Consider the following 22315-nt stretch of genomic DNA (forward strand, 5'->3'; position numbering starts at 1 on the left):
CCTGGAATAGGCCCTCACTTCCGCAACTCTAGGAAGGCTGTGAGGGCACAAGGACAGACCGTAAGAACCACCTTTAGTGAGAGTGTATTGTTTCTGCGTGTTCCTATGGGTTACTGCTCACGTTCTAAAAAGGAACATTCAGCTCTAAGACGTTCTCTTTATGTAAAAGAAGTTTTCCTTTTTAATTCTTTAAATCATAACTTTTTGAGATGATTGAGAACACGGACTTTCCATGCTGCTAGCAATGCCCGCTGCTCCATCATTCGTGGTCAGCTTGGAATGGAGAACCAATCCGCCCATTCTCCAAAGGGCTCCCTGGACTCTTGGTTAATTATCTGCTCTCATACTGGCAGACAACAAACAACAAAATCAAGAGGTCTCCTTTGTTAAAAAAAAAAAATTAAACATTAACTTTTAAAATATAGCATCTAGTGTAAAAATTCTCACCTTAAAGGCTGAGCTGGCAACGAAGGAAAACCACTTGTGACTTTTGAAGTCCGAGACCCAGTTCCCCTGACTGAGGACTCACACCCCTGGTACTGGTTAGACTCTCAGAAGGCGGCCTCACCCCAGCCTCCTCTCTGTAATGTAACTAAGCGGGCCTTCCTCTGCTGAGAAAATCCAGACCAGGTTAAAGGTCCAGCAGGAAGACGCCCTCAGGCCCAGAGCAGACAGCTGTCCGTCCTACCTGACAGCTCCACCCCCCACCCCATTCTGACTCCTTCCAGAACCGGTTCATTCAGGAACCAGACAGGGGATAGAGGGCACTTGCTTTAACTCTCCGAACGCCTACACTGAGCTACTTAGTTTTCTGCCGCTGCTGAAATAGTTCTGAATAAATTTGAAAAAGATAAGCCTCCCCGAGTGCTTTTCAGGAGCTTTTTATGAAAAGGGTGCAGCTTTCTGAATACCTTTTCTTCCGAGCCTCTCTGGGTGGGACCCCCCCCCCCCCAGGATGCTGAGCTCAGCAGACATGAAGCTCAGGGCATGTCCGCAGGCCGGGATCCACCCCAGCTTGCTGCCTCGCACCCCTGCTTGTGGACCGTTTCCACGATTAGGGGGTCCTTCCTCGGGAGAATCGCCCCCGTCCCTGCGTTCTTGGCAGTAGAGTTACTAAACTGCCGGTTAGTTTTCCCCAGCGGGGAAATTCACGTTGCAAGGAACGTGAATAGTTACCAGCGCTGAAGCGGAGACGGACCAGGACTGGGGGTTTACCGCCCCTGCAGGGTGTGCTCATGGTCTGAACTCAGGTTCATGCTGCTCTTTACAACTGCCCCGGCTGCCCCTTCAGTCGAGCTAGTGCCTTCTAGGTGCCACCGTGACAGACAGAAGAAGGGCAAGGAGCCCGCTCAGCTCTATCACCTCCTAAAAACAAATGCGAAAATCCTTCCGGGTGCCTGTGCCCATGAGGGGAGCCTGCATGGAGGCCGGCGGAGGCCGTGGTCACTCTCCGGGCTCCCTGGCCAAAGGCGAGGTCATGCTGCAGCCTGGCATTCAGACAAGCCTCTGCAGACTTGCACCGCACTTGGCGCAGCAAAGGTTGTCGCAGGGTGACCGTCACACACAGGAATTAATCAATAAAGACAATTTCAAAAGACACAAAAACTGCATGCTCTAAAACAGGACGGATGTTAGCCTCTTGGAGTCACCTACGGACGTTAACAAGAACAGAACTAGACTAAGGTCAGTGTGGTTAGGGCTCGGACAGCGCCATCTACTGCAGCCTCTAGGGGACGAAAGGGACCGGCACTAAATTAAAAACTAGAACTAGCAGAGGTTAACGCTCTAGGAACAGGAATGAGGTATGAAGAGGCACTTACGTGGAAGAGGGCTATCTGCATATCCCATGGATGGAACACAGACGAAAAGAAAAGACAAGAGACAGACCCAAGAAAAAAAAAAAAGATGTAAAAGAAATGAATAGGATCCACATAGCACATGGAGCTGGAAACGCAAATTATCAAATTACTTCAAATCCAGAAAGAAGCAATTCCTGTGGGAGGAAGACGAGACAGGCTTTCTAGTTCTGGGAAGAGGTAAGGGGGTGGGGCTTTGCAGGCCCCTGGCTTCAGAGACAAGAAAGCAAGGATTCCCCCGTGTGCTTTGTCATTGCAGGAGTCAGAGGGGGCCCAGGGAGCTCCGTGACCACCGCGGGAGCTTCTTCGGCTGGAGGCACTCCCCACCCTCTCCGGGCAGTAGCTGTGGAGGGATAGGACCAGAATGGAGCTTGCCCAGAGCCTGGATGTACGTGGGAAGGGAGGGGAGATGGCAGACTGGCTGAAGGAAAGGGAGTGATGGAGGCAAACAGAGATGCAACCCTGGATGGGATCTGGAAGATTCGACTCTCCTGAAAGAGGCCGTGACGGGGGAGACCCTGGCTGTGCTCCTGGTGCGGGGACGGAGGCGCAGCAGGGAGTCGGGCCTGGGCCATTTTTCCCCTTTTGCCTTGCTGGGGTTTTGCCCCTGCTCGTACATCCCACAGCATCTCCATTTTCCTCTAACTTCATATCTGCTGCATTGAAACCCCTCCCTACGAATTCAGCCAATGGTCACGGCTTTTACCCTCTTCTTTCAAGTCACTGGGTGCTTGGGGCCTTGGTGACAAAAGCAGACCTCCCTAATCCCTCCCCACCACACTGCCACGATTCTCCCTAGTGTCTCTAACAATGTGTCGGTGGCTTCCCTCCCTGGCTGCTATTCCAACAAGCTGGACCAGCTGTGATGACAGCGTCACCAGGCCCCTGGGGAAGGGGAGGACAGAGGGACTGGGCACCAGCCAATGCCGAGGGCCAGAGAGCTAGGAGGTGGGGCCGGCGGGAGCAGAGGGATCTGGAAGACAAAAAGCTGTCATCTGAACACCGGCCAGCTCAGGGTCCCCCCAGGGCCCCGAGGGGAAGAGGCCAGGCAGCGGCTCTACTTACGGACGGGCTGTGTCTTGAACTCGGAGGCGGTGCTGATCTCGCCCAGGCCCTTCCCGTTGAGCGCTGCCAGGCGGACTGCGTACGTCGTCTCGGGCTTTAGGCCCACGATGGTGACGATGCCCTCCATGCTGGCTGTCGTGAGAAGATGAAAAGGGTCACAAAGGCTGAAAGGGCTGTTGGTAAAGTGGTGGAGCTGCTGTGGAAAGACAATACGGCAGGTCCTCAAGGAATTAAGCATAGAATTATCATTTGATCCAGCAACTCCACTCCTGGAAATATGTACAAGAGAACTGGAACAGATATTTGTGCACTCATGTTCACAGCAGTGCTGTTCCCAATAGCCGAGATGTGGAAACAACCTAAGTGTCTGCTGACAGAGGAACTGGATAAACAAAATGTGGTCTAGACATGCAATGGAATATTATTCAGCTATGAAAAGGAATGACATTCTGTCACATGCTACAACACAGATGGACCTTGAGGATATTATGCAAAGTGAATTATGCCAGGCATAAAAGGACAAATACTGTATTACTCTACCTACATGAAGCACCTAGAATAGTCAACAACATAGAGACTATTAATAGTCAACTATGTAGAAAGTAGAATGGTGGTTACCAGGGGCGGGAGGGAGTGGGGAATGGGGAGTTACTGCTTAAGAGATACTGAGTTTAGGATAATGAAAAAGTTCTGGCGATGGACAGCAGTGATGGTTGTACAGTGATGTGAATGTACTTAGTGCTACTGAACTGTAGGCTTAAAAATGGTTAAAATAATTCATTTCACGTTATACGCATTTTACCACAATACAAAAGGTAACTAGAAAGAATAGCTGGCTGGGCACACTGTAACGTGGGATCCACCTGCCACAAAGTTGGTATGAGTTTCGGAGGGAAGTCAGGGAGGTGAAAGGATTATTTTCTTTTAGCTCCAACCCTGATTACCCAGAAAGTCCTCCCAGCCGCCCCCACCCCAAGCTGCAGGAGTGATGGGAACTTCCTGTCAGAATGAATTCTCAGTAAAACTGGGTTGGAAGCTGCCTCTGACGTGCCGCGATACTGTGTCCCCGCCTGTCCCCAACTCTGCCCTCATTTCCACGTGCCAGGCAGGGATTAAACATTTCTGCAGAAACAAAACCTACATCTGAGTTATTCCCAGTAGACCCCAAAGGGAGAGTTAGACATAAATATATTCAACCTTCAGGAAAAGACTCTCCGGGTTCAGAAGCTTCAGATTGCAGTCATCGCAGGGTCATTTTTCAAATTTTTGGTTTGGAAATATATCATAGGACTGATTTAAGAGCAGACCTGTCCTGCAGGCTCTGCTTATTTGGTTATTATCATAATTACACGGCAGTCCCTGAATATACCCAAGCAGGACTGAACAGGTGACAACAGAGAACCCGTAGCCCATGGAACCCGAGTGTGCAGAGCAGGAGTGGACAGGGCTCACCTGCCTGTACACCCCAAGCAGGGCTTCTGCTTGGAAGGCGGCTGAGCTGGCCTCACCTGTCCCGACAGGGTCATGAGAACCAGATTCTGAAGTCCCAGGGGACAGAAGGTCAACAATTCCACAGGAGGCATGACTGCACCCTATTTCTGGGGGAACTGCGAAGGTGCAGCAGCATGGGAGCATGGACAGAGTGGTGGGTGGTGGCATCTGGCATCCCCCAAGAGTGCGGAGTGGTTTGCACACCCAGATGGGCAGTCAGGGTGCCAGGATCTGGCAAGTGCCAGGGGTGAGTGTGTGCCCAGCCCAGACTCATTCTTCCAAGGGAAACCCCGACTCTTCCCAGCTTACCTTCTTTGGCATCATACCACTTGGAGTGCCACACCTCCTCGCCCAGTGCTCGCCACTCAGCCTTGTACTTGAGGATGGGCACCCCGCCGGTGGCCTCGGGCTCATCAAACTGCACCTGTGCTGTGCTGGAGTATGGCTCCACCCCGTCGATGGAGGGTGAAGATGGGGTGTCTGCCGGGAGGACACAGATGGAGACCCAGGTGAGCCTGACCCAGCCTAGGATGTAACTTCCAATCATGAAGTGTGTCTCTCTCATTTCTTTTAACTCTCGGGAATTTGGTCATCTGTATCCTGTCTTCCCGGCCCATCTCCCCATATTCTCTTCCATCAGGCCCCATGTCCAGATCCTTAAGTCTCCATCTGCTCCCAGCCTCCTGACCCTCTCGGGGCTGACCCTCACCCTCTCAGAAGGTCGAGAAATGGGTGGGCCAGGACTAAGGGCGGTCCAGCCAGTAAGGGACGCTCACCTGCTTGGACAAGGATGAATTCCAGAGACTCCTGTCCGATGCGATTCACTGCGGTACAGTTGTAGTTTCCAAAATCATTTTCAGAGTCCGGGGTCACCTTTAGAAAGAAGGAGCTCTTGGGTTACACGGGGTGGCTGCAACCTCAGATCCTTATTTACTGAACTCAGTTCTCTAACTGGGAAAGCTCCAGCCCAGCCTTAACTCAGAGAGAACAGGAAGGGGGCCAGGGGAGAGGCATTCTGCCTCCCAGGACCCGATTTAGCTCCAGGGAGAGAAAAGGGGCTGGGCGGAGGCTTCCTTTCCTCCCCGGCCAACAGCGTCCCTGCTCAGGACGAGCCAGAGATGCCGGAGGGAAGACTTCAGCTGTGTCCGCAGTCCACCTGCGCCCGCCCCACCCTGTCCCCGCCCCCCACGCCGGCTCACCTCCAGGTAGCTGGCGGAGGGGGTGTTGTAGGTCTTGATGTTGCTGTAGTTGGAGCTGGGCAGCAGCTGACCGTCTCGGAACCACGAGATCGTGGCACCGGGATAGGCGAACACCTCGCAGGTGATGTTCACCTGGTTCCCCTCCCAAGTGTACACCGCCACGGGGCCCTGCAGCTTGGGGGCATCTGCAATGAAGGACAAGGACCTTCAGGAACTCGGCCACTATCAGGGAGCCCCACACACCCGTCTCCTGGCCCTGGGGGGACAGGTGTGCCCCGAAGTGGAGCCGGTGCGGGGGCACAGCAGAGGTCGGGCCGTTTCCCACAATCTGCCTGGTGCATTAAGAAGCCTGGGAGGGTGCGAAGAGGTGGCTCGGGGACAGAGCTTCGCAAAGGCCTGGGGCCAACCGCCATGGGACAGGTCCTCACGACCCTGCCCGGCCCTCCCTGCCCCGCATCCTCCCACAGTTCTCCTCACATTGCACTTCGAGGTACATGGACTGGGAGTCCTGGCCGATGGTGTTGCTGGCAGTGCAGACGTACTCTCCCGCATCTGTGTACTGGATGCTCTTCAAGGTCAAGGATGACACGCGGGCGTGGCTACGCACCACCATGTGCCCGTCCAGAGTCTGCCAGGAGGGAACGGAGAGCGTCAGGGCCCGGGGCTGGGCAGGGCCGGGAGACCTAGGCCGTCACTGGTGACCGGTCTCACGTCTCTCTCCTCTCTGTGCCCATGTCTAAGGCTCACGTTAGGTACCAACTAGTGGGGAGGCTCCGGAGAGCACCAATGGGAACTTGGGTGTCTCCCAAACAGACTGGGGGACTCAGTTTATGTCAAGCAGCCTAGGCTCAGTGCCTAGATTGGTTTGGGAAGGACAACCAAGGTCCCTCAGATGACTTTCTCTTGTGTATCTAAAGGGAAGCCAAAACCCGGCCAGCGGGTTTTGTAGCCGCGACAGCCTTGCCTCATGAGACTCTGGGAAGCCTGCGCCCCCGGCCTTTCCTTCCAGCCCCTGCCCGTCTGCCCCTTCCTTGGTGCCTGCGCACGTAGTGGGGAATCTGAATGTGCCAAATGTAAGAAATTATACAAGAAATCCGTATTTCTGAAGATGCCTCACTTTCCTGGATGCTTAAAAGTAAAATGATGTCATTCTGGAAAGTCCAACAATTCAGAGCTCAGGAGCTGCTGAGCTAGAGGTGAGTGTAACTGGATGCCCTCTCCCGGGACGGTGGTGCAGGGAATCCCGTGCAGTTCTGGGATCCTGGACACCGCAGTCACCATCTTTTTTAGCCCTTGATGCTAGAAGGGGTTCCTGCGTGTCTGGAATTACCATGATTGTTCAAGCAGGGAATCAGCGTCTGATCCCTAGGGCAATGGGAACGAGCGTCTTTCCAAGGGGTTTCCTGCCTTGACACGCTAAGTAAAATGGCTGCTGGCCTGGGAAGGGTCTGGGCACGTGGCCTGAGTTCAGATCCTCAGGGAAGTTGGTAATCTGAAGGAGGAGTCCAGCTCCTGGTAGGCTGGGTCACACTCTTGTGTCCAGCATATGACAGTCTACAGAGATGGACGGGGGACTGCCCTGCATATGACATCCATTATCCCATGGGGTTGGGCTTTTAAAGAACAAAAGAACACCTGCATTCAGGTTCTTTTGAGAAGCCGCTTAGGAAGCCCGAAACCCCACACTGACGTGTCATACAGAAGCCTGTCTGAGAAGCTCAAAAGCAAGACACCACTGTCCTTGTGAGCAGCCTCAGATCTACCCCAAGACGTCCCTTTCAGCTCATCTATTTCAGTCACTGAAGCCCCAGCACATTTCATGTGTGGAAGCCAGAACACATCGGCCAGCAAGGAGGCAGAAGAGCCAAGCCAAACCATCACCACGTACTGCAGCGTGGGTACCAGGTGCCCATGGCTCTCGGCCCCCATTTGGCTGTAAGTCTGTGAGGCTGACCGGCTGAGAAGCTGCACCCCAGGGGATGTTACACCTTAATGGGAGATGACATAGCAGGTGTGGAGGACAGTGTTTGTTGAAGACACTGGATCCTGGGACCTCTTTTCTTGTGAGTGGACAGGGTCATGCTGGTACGTCCCAGTGGTGGTGGTCACGCATCAAACAAAATCTTAACCCATCACCTAAACTACTGGGATCAGGAGCGTAATTAAGTCATCCCTGCAAGTATCTCTGAGGGCTGACCTGACCACCTTGTCATTCCTGTCTTCCCGAAAGACAGCAGAATGAAGGCAGAGGGGATTCAAAGTCCCCCCCCCCCCCGACCTTTCCGGTTATCTCAGTGAGAACACAGCTTCAGCCGACAGTGACGTGAACCAGCGACTGAACTAGAATTCCTTGTCACACAGCCAGGACTTATCCTGGGGCCGCCACCACCAACCTGAGAAACCGACCAGTACTCTTGGAAATCAAGAGAGCATTTCCCTAAGGAAGCACTGCTTCAGCAAAAGATGCAAAGAAAGTCATGTGTGTAAGAGCAAGATGTTGACAAGTAACAAGAAAGTGAGGCATGAACAGTTTTTACTCAGAATAATCTAGAAAACGCTCAAAGAGAAGCTCAGAAAGCGGTTGCATTGACAGACATACTTTTTTTTTTTGGTCTTATATCTGGTCTCTTTGTCTAAATTTCTCTATGTGGAATATTTTTCTCATTTAATGTCAACAGACCGGTAGGCAGCCTTCCATAGAGAATCTGATTTTGCAGTGGCTCAGGACAGATTGATGATCGGATTATCTGCCAAATGCCCAGTTCTCCTTCCAGGGAGATGCAGTCAGACTCCTGTGTGATCGGACCATCTTCCTCTGGAAGGCTTTACTCTGGTACCAGGACAAAGTCAGAGAGTGCCGCCAACAAGCCAGCCAGACCACAATTCATACTGATGGTCCAGACTCAGGAGGAAGCAGATAAACTCTGGGCATGAATGAAAAGACCATTATAGGCAAGAAGACCCTGTTTTGCAAACAAAAATAGGGACGAAGGGCAATTATAATTGCTCTTCTCATCTAGACAATTTTGTCTCTCTTCTTACAGGTAGAAGTCCTAAGGCTTTTCAGAGCTTACAGAATGAAATTGGCTGTAACCCAAGCCTTCTTTTGAGCTCATCTGGACTTAACCGTCTTCATCTCCGACTGAGACAAACAGGAGGGAACGGAACTTCTGAGCCCCAGGGCAGCACTCACTTGAAAGTCAATTATGTCTAGAGCAAGATAACGTTAAGATAAGGACACTTCTGTGAAACAGAGAGGGGTGTCTGCTTTCCTGGGAGTAAACCAATTACTTCCACTAATAATAATAATTCTCTGAACATCTCCTTAATGCTCCCTGATAAATCTCAGCTCTCCTCTCGCCGGGTCTTGATCAGAGTGACGGAGAAGATGCACAAGGAGAAGCAGTATGAGAGCTGTCGCTGCTCAGAGCGGCTGATAATTAACCCTTCTTCTCTCCCTTCCCCAGTCCCGGTGGGGCTGTGACAATGAAACACCGAGTCTGTGACAGCACTAAGCGATTCCTGGGTCACAGAGGGGAAGTGTTTCAGCGAGGACGTGCACTCAACCACAGTCCCTACGCCGGGGAGGAGGGGATGGTACAAAGAAAGCTTATAACAGACTAGATTTGACGACAACAGGGCTTCCACGTACAGAAACCACCATCAGTGCCCAGAGATGGGCAGTCAACTTTTAAATATTAAACAGCATTTAATATTAATAGCCATGACCTGAACACATGAGTTATGTGTTCTGAATAATGATCATTTCTGAAGATTAGGAGGATAGGTTCACTTAATTAAAATACCATCTATAGAATTGTCATATTCTACGTTTATAGCATTACACAATACAGAGTTCCACCTGCAGAGGAGGCAAAGGCTATTTTGTGGGGGGTTGGGGGAGCTGGGAGGGTAATTATGTTTGTTTGTTTGTTTATTTATTTATGTATTTATTTTTAATGGAGGTACTGGGGATTGAACCCAGGACCTTATGCGTGGCGTGCTAAGCATACACTCTACCACTAAGTTGTACCCCACCCGCAAAGGCTACTTTTTAGAAAAGTATTTCTAGATTAGATTCTTGAATCTCATCTAAAGCACTCTGTTATTTCACTCTGTCATTTAATCACACAAATCTGTGAAAAATGATAGGCATGATCAGAAGGAGGTTTCCTGGTGGGGGGTGTAGCAATTAAAATCTAAGGATTAATATCTGGCTTCAGTTTTCAAACGGAGTCCCACATCCCCCAAACTGAAGCAAGTAGTCAGAGAAATTTCAAAGGCTAAATGCTACTGACTTAAAAAAAAAAAAAACCCAAAAAACCCAGAACCATTTGTGACAAATCATTCTAATCTCATAAATTTAATGCTCTATAAAAGTAACAAATGACCTGAGAGATGTCATTTGCATTGCTTCGAGAGGAAATGTGATGTGGTAATTTACCAAGACCGATCATGATAAAATAAGCAAGCAACAAGATGAGTTGAGCTGGAAAGGTGAGGGCTGAGTGGGTTTTTAAGATCACTAACTCAGTGACTTTATGATCCAGAGCCACATCAACCAGGTGAGAGTCAAAAATTTTCATCATTTCAAAAACGCCTGGCGTGGGAATTGGGGCCGTTTATTTCTCTAAGTATAATTGCCTGGATGTGATTTTACCAGCACCAGCAAGAGAATAAGACCCAGTTTTAGGAAATCATAAGGGTTTGTTCATCCACTCCCAACACAGCTTGCTTGCTCATCCTAAAATGACACTATTACTAAGCAACGTCTACCACTATTGACCTATTTCTTTCGTCTAACTAAATTACAAATTAGTTTAGCATGTCTGGTTATTAAATTGGAACGGTGGGTTAAACTGCAACGCTTTCAAAACTAAAGGCTGGCTAGTGGTCAGGTAAGCTATACCTCTTGCTTCTCTGGTCGAGTCCACGAAGCCTGGAGAGAACAAGATATAAAACACAACAAGAAAGCAGTAAAATTTTACAACATGTTGCTTTAGAGAATCGACGTTATCCCACTGCATTCCGTGCACATGCAGTTTCTTTTTAACTCAGAACGTTTTCCGAGGCCCTCTTTCAATGGTGTGTTTATTATTTACCCCCTTTTAATTTAGGATATTTAGTTTACGTTCAGCACCCCCCCACCTCTTATGCACATTAAGATATATAATTCAAAGGCTTTCCTAATCTTTGGAAGACATACATGTGGATACCAGCAGACATATTAGACTGCTCCTGTTCCAAAACGTCTTGAAGACTCCTTGTGATATTAGGTGACACTACTATTTCTAACCACGCCATCTAGAGATACTTAGAGAGTAGGTCTCCTCCCTTGGACTTTATTGGACAGCTTATCACAAATACACTAATGCTGTTTTGCGCTCATGCAGTTTATAGCTCTTTGCATGCATCCTATTAAAAATCAAATTTTTCGGTAAGAGAAAAAGGAACAAAGAAAGGAGTAGAGGGGTACATTAGGAGTAAGAAGTATGCCCTTAAGACTACGGGTCAGGAAGCTTTGGGGATCCTGGACTCTGAGTGCCCTAGTGGGTACCAGTCAGTTCTTAAAGGCAGAAGAACGCCTGGACGACACGGAGGCTCACACGTGCACCGTCTTCATCAAACATGGCATTCACAAAGGAGCGAGCCAACTCAGGGACAGAGGGGGTTTGGGTATCTTCCTACCCACATCAAGCTTTTTAATTTATCCAGCACTAGGAAATCTACTCTGCTCATAGTTTTTTTTTTGGTTTTTTTTTTTTTTTTTTTTTTTTTTTTTTTTTTTATGATTTTGTGCTGGGAGTCAAAAACATCATACCTGCAGCTATTCTGTATCAGATGGCATGACTGCCTGATTGTCCTTGATGTTCAGATGGACAAAGGATAGAAAAGAGGCCAGAGAACACGGCAGTGCAATCCCGGAGATGCGCATGGGTTAGCACACATTTAGTAAGAGTCCACTAAATGCCAGGAGCTTTTGTGAGAAATGAGGATGGAAATGTTGGATTACGTCACAGGATGCCGGTGTGAAGACGTGACAGAGGAGCATGCAGAGAGCAAAGTCACGGAGGCCCAACACGTCAAAGGTGGTTGCTGATTCCACGTCACTCAGAAGCTTGTCTGTCACATGCCAGGGCTGCAGGGATCAATGCTCAGGGACTGTATCACAGGGAGCTGTCTGTTTTTCAGATTTGATTCTTCTTGTGTCTCTCCCAAATCACCATGGTTTTGTGGCTTTTAGATAAGTAGGTAACACAGTATTTCTAGTAGCCTGACCTTCCACCTGGGTGCCTGGTGAGCTGATACAAGATGCCTTGACCCTGATAATTTGGTGAAGGCATGTGGCTGACTTTAAGACCATCTGATACACAGATATATACACTTACACATTAGCATGTGGCTAGTAATGCTCCCAAAATTGTTACTTCCAGGTTTTTAAGTAAAATATTTGCATGTTTTATTATCTACACACAAATCTGTAGGAATAGGTATATATAAACTACAGTGAAGTGGTAAACACTTATCCCAAGTATTTCCTGTTATACTTTGCTCACATCCTGGATAAACCAGACTCCAGTTGTTCAATACAGGTCCCTTTTCCAACGTTTAAGAGTGGGTAGCTCGTTTGTATTGAATGAGGAATTCTTCCTGGTGAAGAGAAGCTCCAGTTTCCAGTGAATCCAGAATTTCAAAAGGCTTCTCTCTCTCTCTCTCTCTTTTTTTTTTTTTTTTTTTTTTTTTGTGGGAAACTCTGTTAACTCAGGATTTAAGGTTCCTGAAATGCCTTTCACTTACTTAGATCTCTTCTGATCTCAATTCTTTGCTCCTCCCCTTCTCCTGAGACATTAAGGCTTCACATGCCTTTCTTTACCAGCCTCTTCAAAGGCAGAGAGATGTTCAAATGAGCATACAATGGAATTGGTCTGCCAGGGACACAGTATGCAAATCACCACCCCGGGGTTTCACTTTTTATGTACATGGTGCCTGGAATTTAGCGCCACTCACTGTGGGTTTTTTTAAATACCTGGCAATCTCTCAAGTGAGTCTGGATAGGATGAGTAATAAAATGATGTGGTTGCTCGAACTTTCTTTGTATCTGTAGCATCACAATGACCTCCAAACACATCGATGAAACTGACCGGCTCTGATGTTCACATTTTTTGTCAACATATTAGTGACCACGAAGAAATGGATTAACTTTCAGACAGATGATAAGCTACTCTAGAGATCTTAACGATCCAAACTTAACCTAGCTATTATCAGCTGTTGAATGAAACCAACCGAATGAACTGAAGCCTAACAGATTGGTTATAATCTCAAATGAGTGACTGGACTAAACCTAGAGACATTATCAAAGATAGGGTGTGATTTTTGGGGCTCATTGTATTGGCTTTTACTTTTTTTCCTTTTTTTTTTTTTTTTTTTTAATGGAGAACATCAGTGTTCCATTTGAAAGTCACTGCAGGTCTCTGGTTGAAAGCCTCTTCTCCCATCTTCTCTTAAAAAGGATTAATACTAGACGCAACTAAGCAGGGAAGCAGAAGACCAAGCTGCTTTATTTAATTAGGTCCTACTATCACTAACTTTATTAAAGTAAGCACCGAGCCTTCCATAAATGTCAACAGAATCACGAGAGAGCACCATGGCATCGTGTGCTCTCCCTCAGGGAAGCCCGGGCGGCATTCTAAGTGTTTTGTACTTGACCTTGTCCCAGCCAACATTTTTATCTCGAACTTGGGTGAAGATATCTCAGATAAGCGTTCACACAAGGTTGGAAGCAACAGCTAATACAGATGCTAGATGGCAATTGCATGGGGAACGGTGAATTGCTTGCCGTTGGGTCTTGTGCTTAGAGCTGAGGTCACCATTGACTGCTAGACCCCCAACACACATAAATACAACAGGGAGCCCACATTGGTTGAAATGCCTTGGACCCCCAGACCTCAAAGGAGAGTTCCAATGAAAGCCAATCCTGACTGGTCAGAAAGATGGACTAAAATGGTTGCTCTCCAGCCAGGGAGTGTTTCTGCATGGGACATTTTTGGTAATCACAATGATTAGAGATGGTTACTAACATTGAAAGGGAAGGGATCAGTGGTGCTGCGCAGGACAGTCCCAGTGAAGAAAAAGTCTTCCCCAACTGTCATGGTGACCCCACTGGGAAATGCTGGGTTGTTACAAACACAACACAATGTTTAACAGAAATAAATATAAAATTCTACATCGTTGGCTAAGCAATCAATTGCACAAGAACAAGATAGGGGATATGTGGCTTAAATGCAGCTCACGCCAAAAAGACCTGGGCATTTTAGTTGACCACAAGCTCAATAAGGAGAAAACAGAAGGAGGAAACTGCTCAAGGGCTAATGCAACATTGACTTCATTACAGTGTCCAGGTCAAGGGAACAATAACCCCTGGATGACTGCATTAGCTATACTAGGCACCACAAACTTACAGGGGACACCAGTGAACTGAAGCTGTCTAGTACAGGACAGCTGGAAAGGTGAAGGGTGTGGAAACCACAAGATGTAAGAAATAGTGAAAATAGCTGTGTGTGTCAAAGGGAAGAAGAGAAGACCTACTAAAGGAAAATTGAAGAGCTGGTAATGGCTCTCACACAAGGCCCGAGTGGCAGAGGCTGGAAAGGCTGAGAAGGGGTGGGGCAAGAAAGCAGTCCCCCTGACCACTGGTGCTGGCCACCTGCCCTTAGAGGACTGACGCTGCCACCCTTTGATCAGGGGCTGAGTGACTTTCTGGCAGTGAGACTAGATAACCTCCAAAGGAAGCTTCCTTCCAACCTTCTCTGATTCTGGCAAGTTATGAGAGCCTTCTTTCCCTTCCCAGTAGACACAATCCTCTATTCTTACTGATTAGCACATGAACTTGACTTTAAAAAGACTGTTTTCTTCCACTCCTACAATCCCGTGACTCTGGTAATCTTGATACCTCATCATATACAATGCAGCCTCAGACGGAGGAGAACCTGAAGACCAGCTGCCGAAATCAAAGTGAAATTTACTATCTGGAGTCCAAATGGCTTATGAACAGGTCATCTCTGTTTCCTTAATTTTTAGTCACCCACAGCATAAGGTGGCTATCATGCCTCTTCGAAGTCAGTGTATAATTCATAGAAATGGTAACTTTTCTACATAGGGTTTCATTTAGGCAAATAGGCTGATGTGGTGTCACATCCTTGGCCAATTTGGAGGACTCGTTCTAACACTGATTTACTCCTGTTTAAGTAATGTCACTTGAAGGCAGTCCATAGTAAGAAAGAAAGCACATTACAATTTATGTGCCTGGGCTTAAACAATTATCTCAGATTGAGGCCAATGATCTACACTGATAACTGAATCATACAAAGCCTACTTGGCTTGAGACAGTCTCTGCTGGATAACTTTGGTTTTAATATTTAGGAAGTACAAGTATGTATTAGTGTCTGGTTTTTTTTGTTCTCAGTCTATAAAAATGAATTCACAGCTACAGGCCAGAAGTGCCCACCTATTAAAGGATCTGAAGTAGGCACAAATCTTAATAACCCTTCTGGTCTAGCTTGGCAGGTTGAGCTCTTCCTAGAAAAGATAGAGAATTTAAAACCATCATTCATCTAGGGTAGATGTTATGTCCGTCCTTCACTGTAGGTCAGAGATATACACTGGGTCATTCTGGACAAATCTATTCTCAAGCCTGATGTAGAAAACTCTACCAAGTGGCAGCCCTGTGGCTGAAGCCCTGAAATGTACATTCAACCCATGTAACACACACGATGGGAGCTGAAATCTGAGCTGAAGGTTTAATTCCAATGTTGATAAAGAAAGTATCCAAGTAAACACCACGTTACTTAATTCAGTCAGTTTTCACAATATTAAACAGCATATGCAAGTTTCAAAAATACTTAGCAGTTCCTCAGCTGAGTTTTTGTTCAGTTGAATTCAACTCTGGAGGTAAAACTTGCAAAAAAATAATTTTGTTTTTGTTTTTGTTTTTTGGAACAGCAACTTCTGTTCCTCTTGACTTAGTTTTGTGTTCTATTACTGGGAAAGAAATCAGTTCCTCAAACGCAAATCCCAAATTTGGCCCCGGTATTTCACACTATCCCTTTAATGGCTTTATTTGTGTCTCCCCTCTCTAGGGACTTCCTTCAGGCAGGCAGAAGAGTTGAAGATCTATCATTTTTGACATTCTGGTCAATCAGCAATCCACAATAAATGTTCTTTAAGGTGAAGGCCATTATTCCTGAATAGGTGACAAAGCTTTGGGCAACATTAAAATGAAGCCCATAACTACAGAATATATGTGATGAGATTGGAGAAATGCCACAAGAGGGTTTAAGATGCTTCAAAACCAAGCTTCTTCCTCCTCTTGTCTTTTGGCCCACTCAGTAGCAAAGGGCTGCATGATGTAGGGTCACCTCAATTTTTATATATTGTCAATAGTAAAGACAGCTTTCTGGTGGCCTAAAAATCCATGTGCTTTAAAGCGAAATCTTCCCAGTCATTTACATTTGCCAGGGAAGTTGCTATAATGTTCTTCAACGCTCAGTGAATATATTGCAGAACCTGGTGTAATTATCATAGTGTAGAAACTGCTAATTATTTTTGCCTTTAGAACAAAATGATACCCAAACGTGACCGAGAATACAGGCAGACACGAAGGCAACCACGGTTTTGTGCGTATAGTGCATGGATAGCATGAGCATACAAATCACAAGGAAAAGAATTAATAGGCTCATTCTGATCCCTATTAGTTCCGGGAGACACTTCCTTGGGTGCTCCTGAGATGAAGATAGTGTCACCCGGTGCGCCAGGATCCTAGCTTTTCCTAGTTGTTCACAGCTCCATAACCCTGGGCTTGAGAATCACCATCCCCTTCCTCCCTGCAATGTCTGTCTTGACCTTACTCACTAACATCACACCCCTGCAAACCCATGCAAGGAACTGTGCCCCTTCCACTGCAAGGGGATGCTGAGCGAGCCACAGCCAGGGCAGGATGGAGGAGGGGGGCCAAAGGACCTGACCATGGCCTCTGGTGACCACATGCCATCTTCCGGCTCCCCAAAAAGAACTGGGCATGGGGCAGGCTCAGTCTGTGGGGAGTCTGCGTTCCATGGCCCTGAAACTCCTGGGCGACATTGTACCTTTTCTTCGCTGCTGATATTTCGGGTGGAAGTTCTCCAGGTGATTGTGGGAATGGGGTCTCCCGAGGCTTCACAGGTAAGAGTGACCTGCTCCTCCAGTTCCATGGCGGTCTGGTTTTCTACGTAAGTGATTTTGGGTTTTGCTGAAAAGACAGAACATCTCATAAGTTGACTTGATTTTTTTTTTAACTTGCCAGGTTGAATTTATAACATCCACCCATTCAACAAAGGTTCTCAGCTTATCCAGGAGAAGGCCCTGTTCTAAGGTCCTGGGCGAGATAATGAGCTGAACTCCCCTGGGAGATTCCAGTGGAGCAGGCATGTCACAACACCACAGTGACAGTAATCAAAACAACATCCTGGATGGTAAGAGTGCTGAGGGCGGCGGGTGCAGGAGGCAGGAGCGGAGGCAGAGCACCCCTCTGGCTGCGGCCCCACAAGGAGGCAGCTTTGGGGCTGGGTTGTAAGATTTTCAGTAGGCGGAACTTCAGGTGGACACAGAGTCATTCCAAGTGCAGAAAACCGCTTGAATAAAAGCAAAGAGGCAAGAGCATGTGAGGAGAGGATGGGAGAGAGAGCAGTGTGGCATGGGCCACGTGTCTGGGCCTCAGAGCAGTGGGAGACCATGCTGGACCCAAGCAGGGAGCATCGTGGTTGCCGGGTTAAACCTCTTGCTTGAATTTTATCCTGTGGCTCCGGGGTGGGGCTCACTGACAGTGTTTGGTCAGCGGAATGACATGATCATTTGTATTAAAGGCAGGGGAATCGAGGGAAAATTCAAGACGGAGAAAACCTTAAGGTGGGAAAACCAATCCGGAAAGCCCAGCAGCGCTCCAGTTGTGACGTAATACAATCCTGAACGTCGTCTCAGGGGACCAGAGAGGAAAGGGTGGCCTCAAGAGAGATGCTGAAGGAAGGTTTTACAGGAAGCGGCAAGTGAACAGAGGGCAAGTAGAGACGGGAAGAATCCCAAGGAGGAGTGAGGAGCCCAAATGACTCAGATTCTTAACGACTATGAGGCTGTGTTAGCATTAACTCAAGGACAGAAATGTGGCGAGTAACTCACTGGGGGCTGTGGAGTGGTGCTGGGGATCGGGAAGGACATGAGATGAGTTCATTTTCCAAATGTTTTGGGTAATGCAAGAAAACACGAGCATTCAAAAGCTGAGTTTAAATGTTAGAGCATTAGAGAAAATTGAATGTTCCCAATTTAAAACAATTACACTCTGAAATTGCTAAACCTCCCACAGAAGAGAAAAGATAACACTGCACAAATGTAACTTATTTTGCTAATAGAGAAAAAAGGCCAGGCTAGATAAACAAACGAACAATAAATAAATCAGAATTATGGATAATTTTTGAGAGAACTGCATTTCCTTTATATTTAAAATCATACAGTACCACCAAGGAGGCTAATAAAACTACTGCCTATTATATATCCTCCAAGTTGAGGCCCTGATTCTGCTTTAATAAACAGAAAACAATGACTGAGCTACGCATTTTCTGTAGCAAATACTTCCTTCTGTATAAAATGATCTATACGGTTCAAATATTCTCCTACAGTTAATCTGTACTAACAGCTTGCTTATAGCAAATCCTTCCTGTCGGCTAGCATCCAGGCACATCTCAATCCGATGTGGCCAAATGATCACAAATTTGAACTGATGGAGCCTGCATGAGTGAGGTTTTCCCACAGGAAGGCTTTGCGTCTGTCTTGATCAACAGAACTTTCAAGAAGGCTACGACTCATACTGGATGGAGTAACTTGTTAAGTGCTGTTGGCAGAGGGTTTAGGGAGGGGAAAGAAAAGCTGAGTTTCTCTACTGTTAAAATCCCAGATTGAAAAGTTGGAAAAAAAAAAAAAAACACAACAAACAGCCAAACAACTGAATTCACTGAACTGACAGTTGTTCTGGGATCTGGAGGCAGCCACAGGAAGGCTGACTTTTTAGCCTCTTGGAACCTGCGTGGACACTGTGATGGAGACAGTGTTTGCTGACCCTCTCCGGCCCACAGCACTGGCACGAAAGGTTAACAGAAGACAGACAAGGGACAGCTAACATCTATTAATAATATTTGGTCTTGGTGACTCCTTTTCCCAGATGGTTATGGAGGCTGCTCTGTGCAAGTCTTCAGAAAAAGGCAAAATGTATTCTTGCTAAAAACATTATTAACCATGGCTAAGTTTGAATGGTCTACAGAGGCTGTGGGAAGGAAGGTAAGCTTCTCAACGGCGGCTTAATCCCTTCTGCGCCCCAGAAGCAATGCTGCTGTCGGAACTAACGGAAGGCTTGGAACACTACCTTAGAAATAGGATAGCAATATAATTAATTGTCCAAACTGGGGCACTCTTGAGAATGAAAGGCATGCAGCAGGCATCGCTGAGCAAACAGGGACAGAGGCAGGGTCGCCTTACTTATAAAAGATTCCCTCCCTCTGCATAACAGCATCTGGAAGCATCTCTCCAGGTTTTATCCACCAGTGGTACTTGCTCCATCTTAATGAACCTCTGTTGCTGGCCTTCGACTTTGGATCCTTGCTCTGCTGTCCACCTGCCACCGTGGGACCCAGTGCCTCCGACTACTCCAACGCATCTCTCCCATGGACCCTCCTGTGAGCACAGCGGTCCTTGTGAGTTTTCCCAGCATGCTGCTCTCCCCTCCGGCAAGTCCCCAGCTCTGCACCTGCCACTGAGGGCCAGCCTCGTCTACCCTCACGCCAATCCAGGCTCCTGCAGCCCTATTCCAAGGATGGATCCAAGGCCTCTGCTTCCCTGCACTAAGGTGTTGGGTGTAATCAGATGCCCCATCCCTCAGGCACCTGTCTGTCCTTTGCTATAACTCACAAGGGCTCCTCTGGCCCTAAGGGGTCAACCAAGCAAAGTTTCTGGCCACTTGGTGGACTTGCCCCAGGCCACAGCAGCATGAGACCACAAGACCATTCTTACGAGCATGATAAGAATCTGTGGAGACAAAAATACTTCTTCAGAAGGGCTCAGGGGAGAGGAGCAATGGAAATTCACTGCCAAGTTTAAAGGCAGATAGGATGCAACCACTTAGTAAAAAGAGCTTCTGGCTGATAACTAGGGCAGTGCCTCCTAGACCATGTCCCTTTCTTAGGAAAAAAATGGTTTATGTCAGGACAATGACGGCAGTCCCGAATTCACACACGCCCCTTACACACTCATTCCCAGCGCTTCTTGAAGCCACAGCTCTGAGCACCTCTTTACTATCTAAGCTACGGTTCCTCTCCTCTTCTGTCTCATTGCTGCGACTCTGCAGCCACTGGGGAACCAGCCCCTTGTCTCCCCTAGTGCTGGGTCACGATGGCAAGCCAGGGGAAGGAGAGGGAGAAAGGGTGGAAGAAAGATGAAGTCCCAACTGGCTAGTCCTGCCCCATGGGGCTCCCCGCCCTAGTCCCAGTCTCCTAAACCCACAGGGGAGGCCAGGAGGAGGAAGAGAGAAAGGAGTCAAGAATGTGAGATGGAGAGGGAAACGAGGGTGGACCCGGGGTACCAGGCTACTCCCAGGAGCCCATGTGGACTCTCCTCGGGATGTTACAGAGGAGGGTTCTCATTCTGGCTGGGCCTGGATTAGACGCAGTTCCTAGGAGTTTGTGACCCTCTCACCTGTCTCTGCAGGAGTCTGCCCACATCTCCCTGTTTACTCTGCTGGGCTGCCAGATGTACATTCTCCCAGCTGCAGACTTGGGAAAGAATGATGGCAGTGGAGTGAGTGAGAGAGAGAGAGTGTGCGTGTGTGTGTGGCTGTGTGTGTGTGTGTGTGATGTAGCAGGGGATGTGTGACAAGGAAGGAGAGTGGAAAGACAAACCCTGCCTGGACACCCCCTTCCCTGGACCTTACCCACCTTCTTCACTCAAGCCCACCCCCCACTCCTCCTTCCTGGGGCCGCCACCCCACCGGAGGGCCTGGACCAGAAGCGAGGTCTGTTCCCGAGCAGCCAGGTGAGAACTGAGTGTACTTCCCCAGAGAATCGACATAATCCACGGAGGGAAAGGCAGAGGACACTAATTACCAGTCATTCCGCGTGTAATTCAGATATAACATGTGTTTCACTGGGTTTCATGGAGGAGGAGATACCACGGTGAGACCAGGGAATGGGTGAGAAAGCCTGGGTTTGAATCCTGGCTCCTCAGGTAGGGCACCTCCTGTCTCCGTGCTCAGTTTCCTCACTTGTGAAATGGGGATAAAAATTCAATCTGCCTCATAGGACTGTGATGAGGTAATAAGAGCTCATTTATGAATAGTACTTCCTACAGTGCTTGGCGTATGATATGGGCTTACTTGGTGTTGAGCATTATTATTATTATTTCAGGGGGCTGATATCTAAAAGAATTTCCTGAAGACAAGTGATGATTACACATTTCGAGGTCCACCTCCCTGCCACCTACATCGTGCTTCATTCATAAAAACCAATGACCGTCCCCTCCTTTATTCAAACACTGGTGCCTACTACGTGCCAGGCAGCGTTGTTATAGCTGGGGGTACATCTGTCAGTAGAGCAGACGCAGGTCCCCGTCCACAAGGGGTTCACGTTCAGCACAGCACGTGCGCTCCCGGCCTGTGTGCCTGTGCCGGGGGGCCTGAAAGGCGCATCCACTTCTTCTGCATCTGGGAAACTCCAACGCGGGAAACAGCATAACATTTGCAGAGACTTTTCTAGCAGGACCAGAGATCTTTCTTCCCCTACAGGACACCGTGCATATTGCTGTTATGAAGTCACTGTAATGGGCTGTCATTAAAAACTTCAGCATGGATTATCTACGTTAGCCTGTGAACGCACTGATGAGAACAGAGTGCGTTCGTCTTTGTAACCTTGGCAACGGCTGGGCTCACAGCAGGTGCTCAAATGTTGTTGATGGATACTATCTATTATAGTTTATATGCTTATGTGTTTATCTCCCTCTTTGTGCTTCTCAGGGCCAAAAGACATTAACTTAGACATTATACAGAGATCTCTGTAGTCCCTCTGTCCAGCAGCAACGATGCTCGATAAGTATTTGTGAAATGAAGGAATACATTAACAAATGCAAGTGTCTTTCACATGGAAAAACTCAAAATCAGAGTGACTGGGGAAGACCAGTCAGAATCAGAGAAATGACTGTCAAGAATGTTTTCCAAGAAGTTTAGCTTCCCTTCTCAAGCTATGTGCAGTTAATTTGGACCACACTGATCTTCTGTTCCTACGCTCAACTATCATGAGCAAAGAGGATTCATCTGGGATTAGCAGGTCCAACTGCACATAAATGCTTGATGTTCAAAGGTCTGTGTTTAAGAACAGCGGTGAGTTCTCCTGGGGAGGAAACAAGCAGGTCCTAGGCGGGCTCCCCAGGCACACGCTGGGACAACCAGGAGCCGGGCACACTCTGGCAGCACCTTCTATGGGGGACCCACTTCTCTGTGTTTTTTTAGAAAGATGGGCAGACAGAGTTGAGAACCACTAGGTCATACATCGCTCCACCACAAACTCATTTTTCAAAGTCAGGTCCAAATGAATTTCAGTTCTAAACAGATGGAAGTTAACTGAGTTTATAGAGACAAAG

General features: G+C 47.9%; 1 protein-coding gene across 17 annotated transcripts in view; it reads right to left on the bottom strand.

Annotated features, from left to right (window-relative positions):
- Positions 1–22315, bottom strand: part of NCAM1 (neural cell adhesion molecule 1) — a 297404-nt gene that overhangs the window by 38053 nt on the left and 237036 nt on the right. For 8 of the 17 annotated variants that reach the window (XM_032472406.1, XM_032472405.1, XM_032472404.1 and 5 more), the window contains exons 8-15: positions 16753–16895; positions 10521–10550; positions 6089–6239; positions 5612–5796; positions 5189–5285; positions 4722–4892; positions 2922–3053; positions 1821–1835 (exon numbers count right to left, since the gene is read on the bottom strand). In XM_032472406.1, the coding sequence (XP_032328297.1) occupies positions 1821–1835; positions 2922–3053; positions 4722–4892; positions 5189–5285; positions 5612–5796; positions 6089–6239; positions 10521–10550; positions 16753–16895 (924 nt within the window). The remainder of the gene's footprint in view (positions 1–1820; positions 1836–2921; positions 3054–4721; positions 4893–5188; positions 5286–5611; positions 5797–6088; positions 6240–10520; positions 10551–16752; positions 16896–22315) is intronic. The other 9 variants (XM_032472410.1, XM_032472400.1, XM_032472409.1 and 6 more) reach the window with 3 other exon arrangements.

This window comes from Camelus ferus, chromosome 33 (assembly GCF_009834535.1).
Source record: "Camelus ferus isolate YT-003-E chromosome 33, BCGSAC_Cfer_1.0, whole genome shotgun sequence".
Taxonomy (NCBI): domain Eukaryota; kingdom Metazoa; phylum Chordata; class Mammalia; order Artiodactyla; family Camelidae; genus Camelus; species Camelus ferus.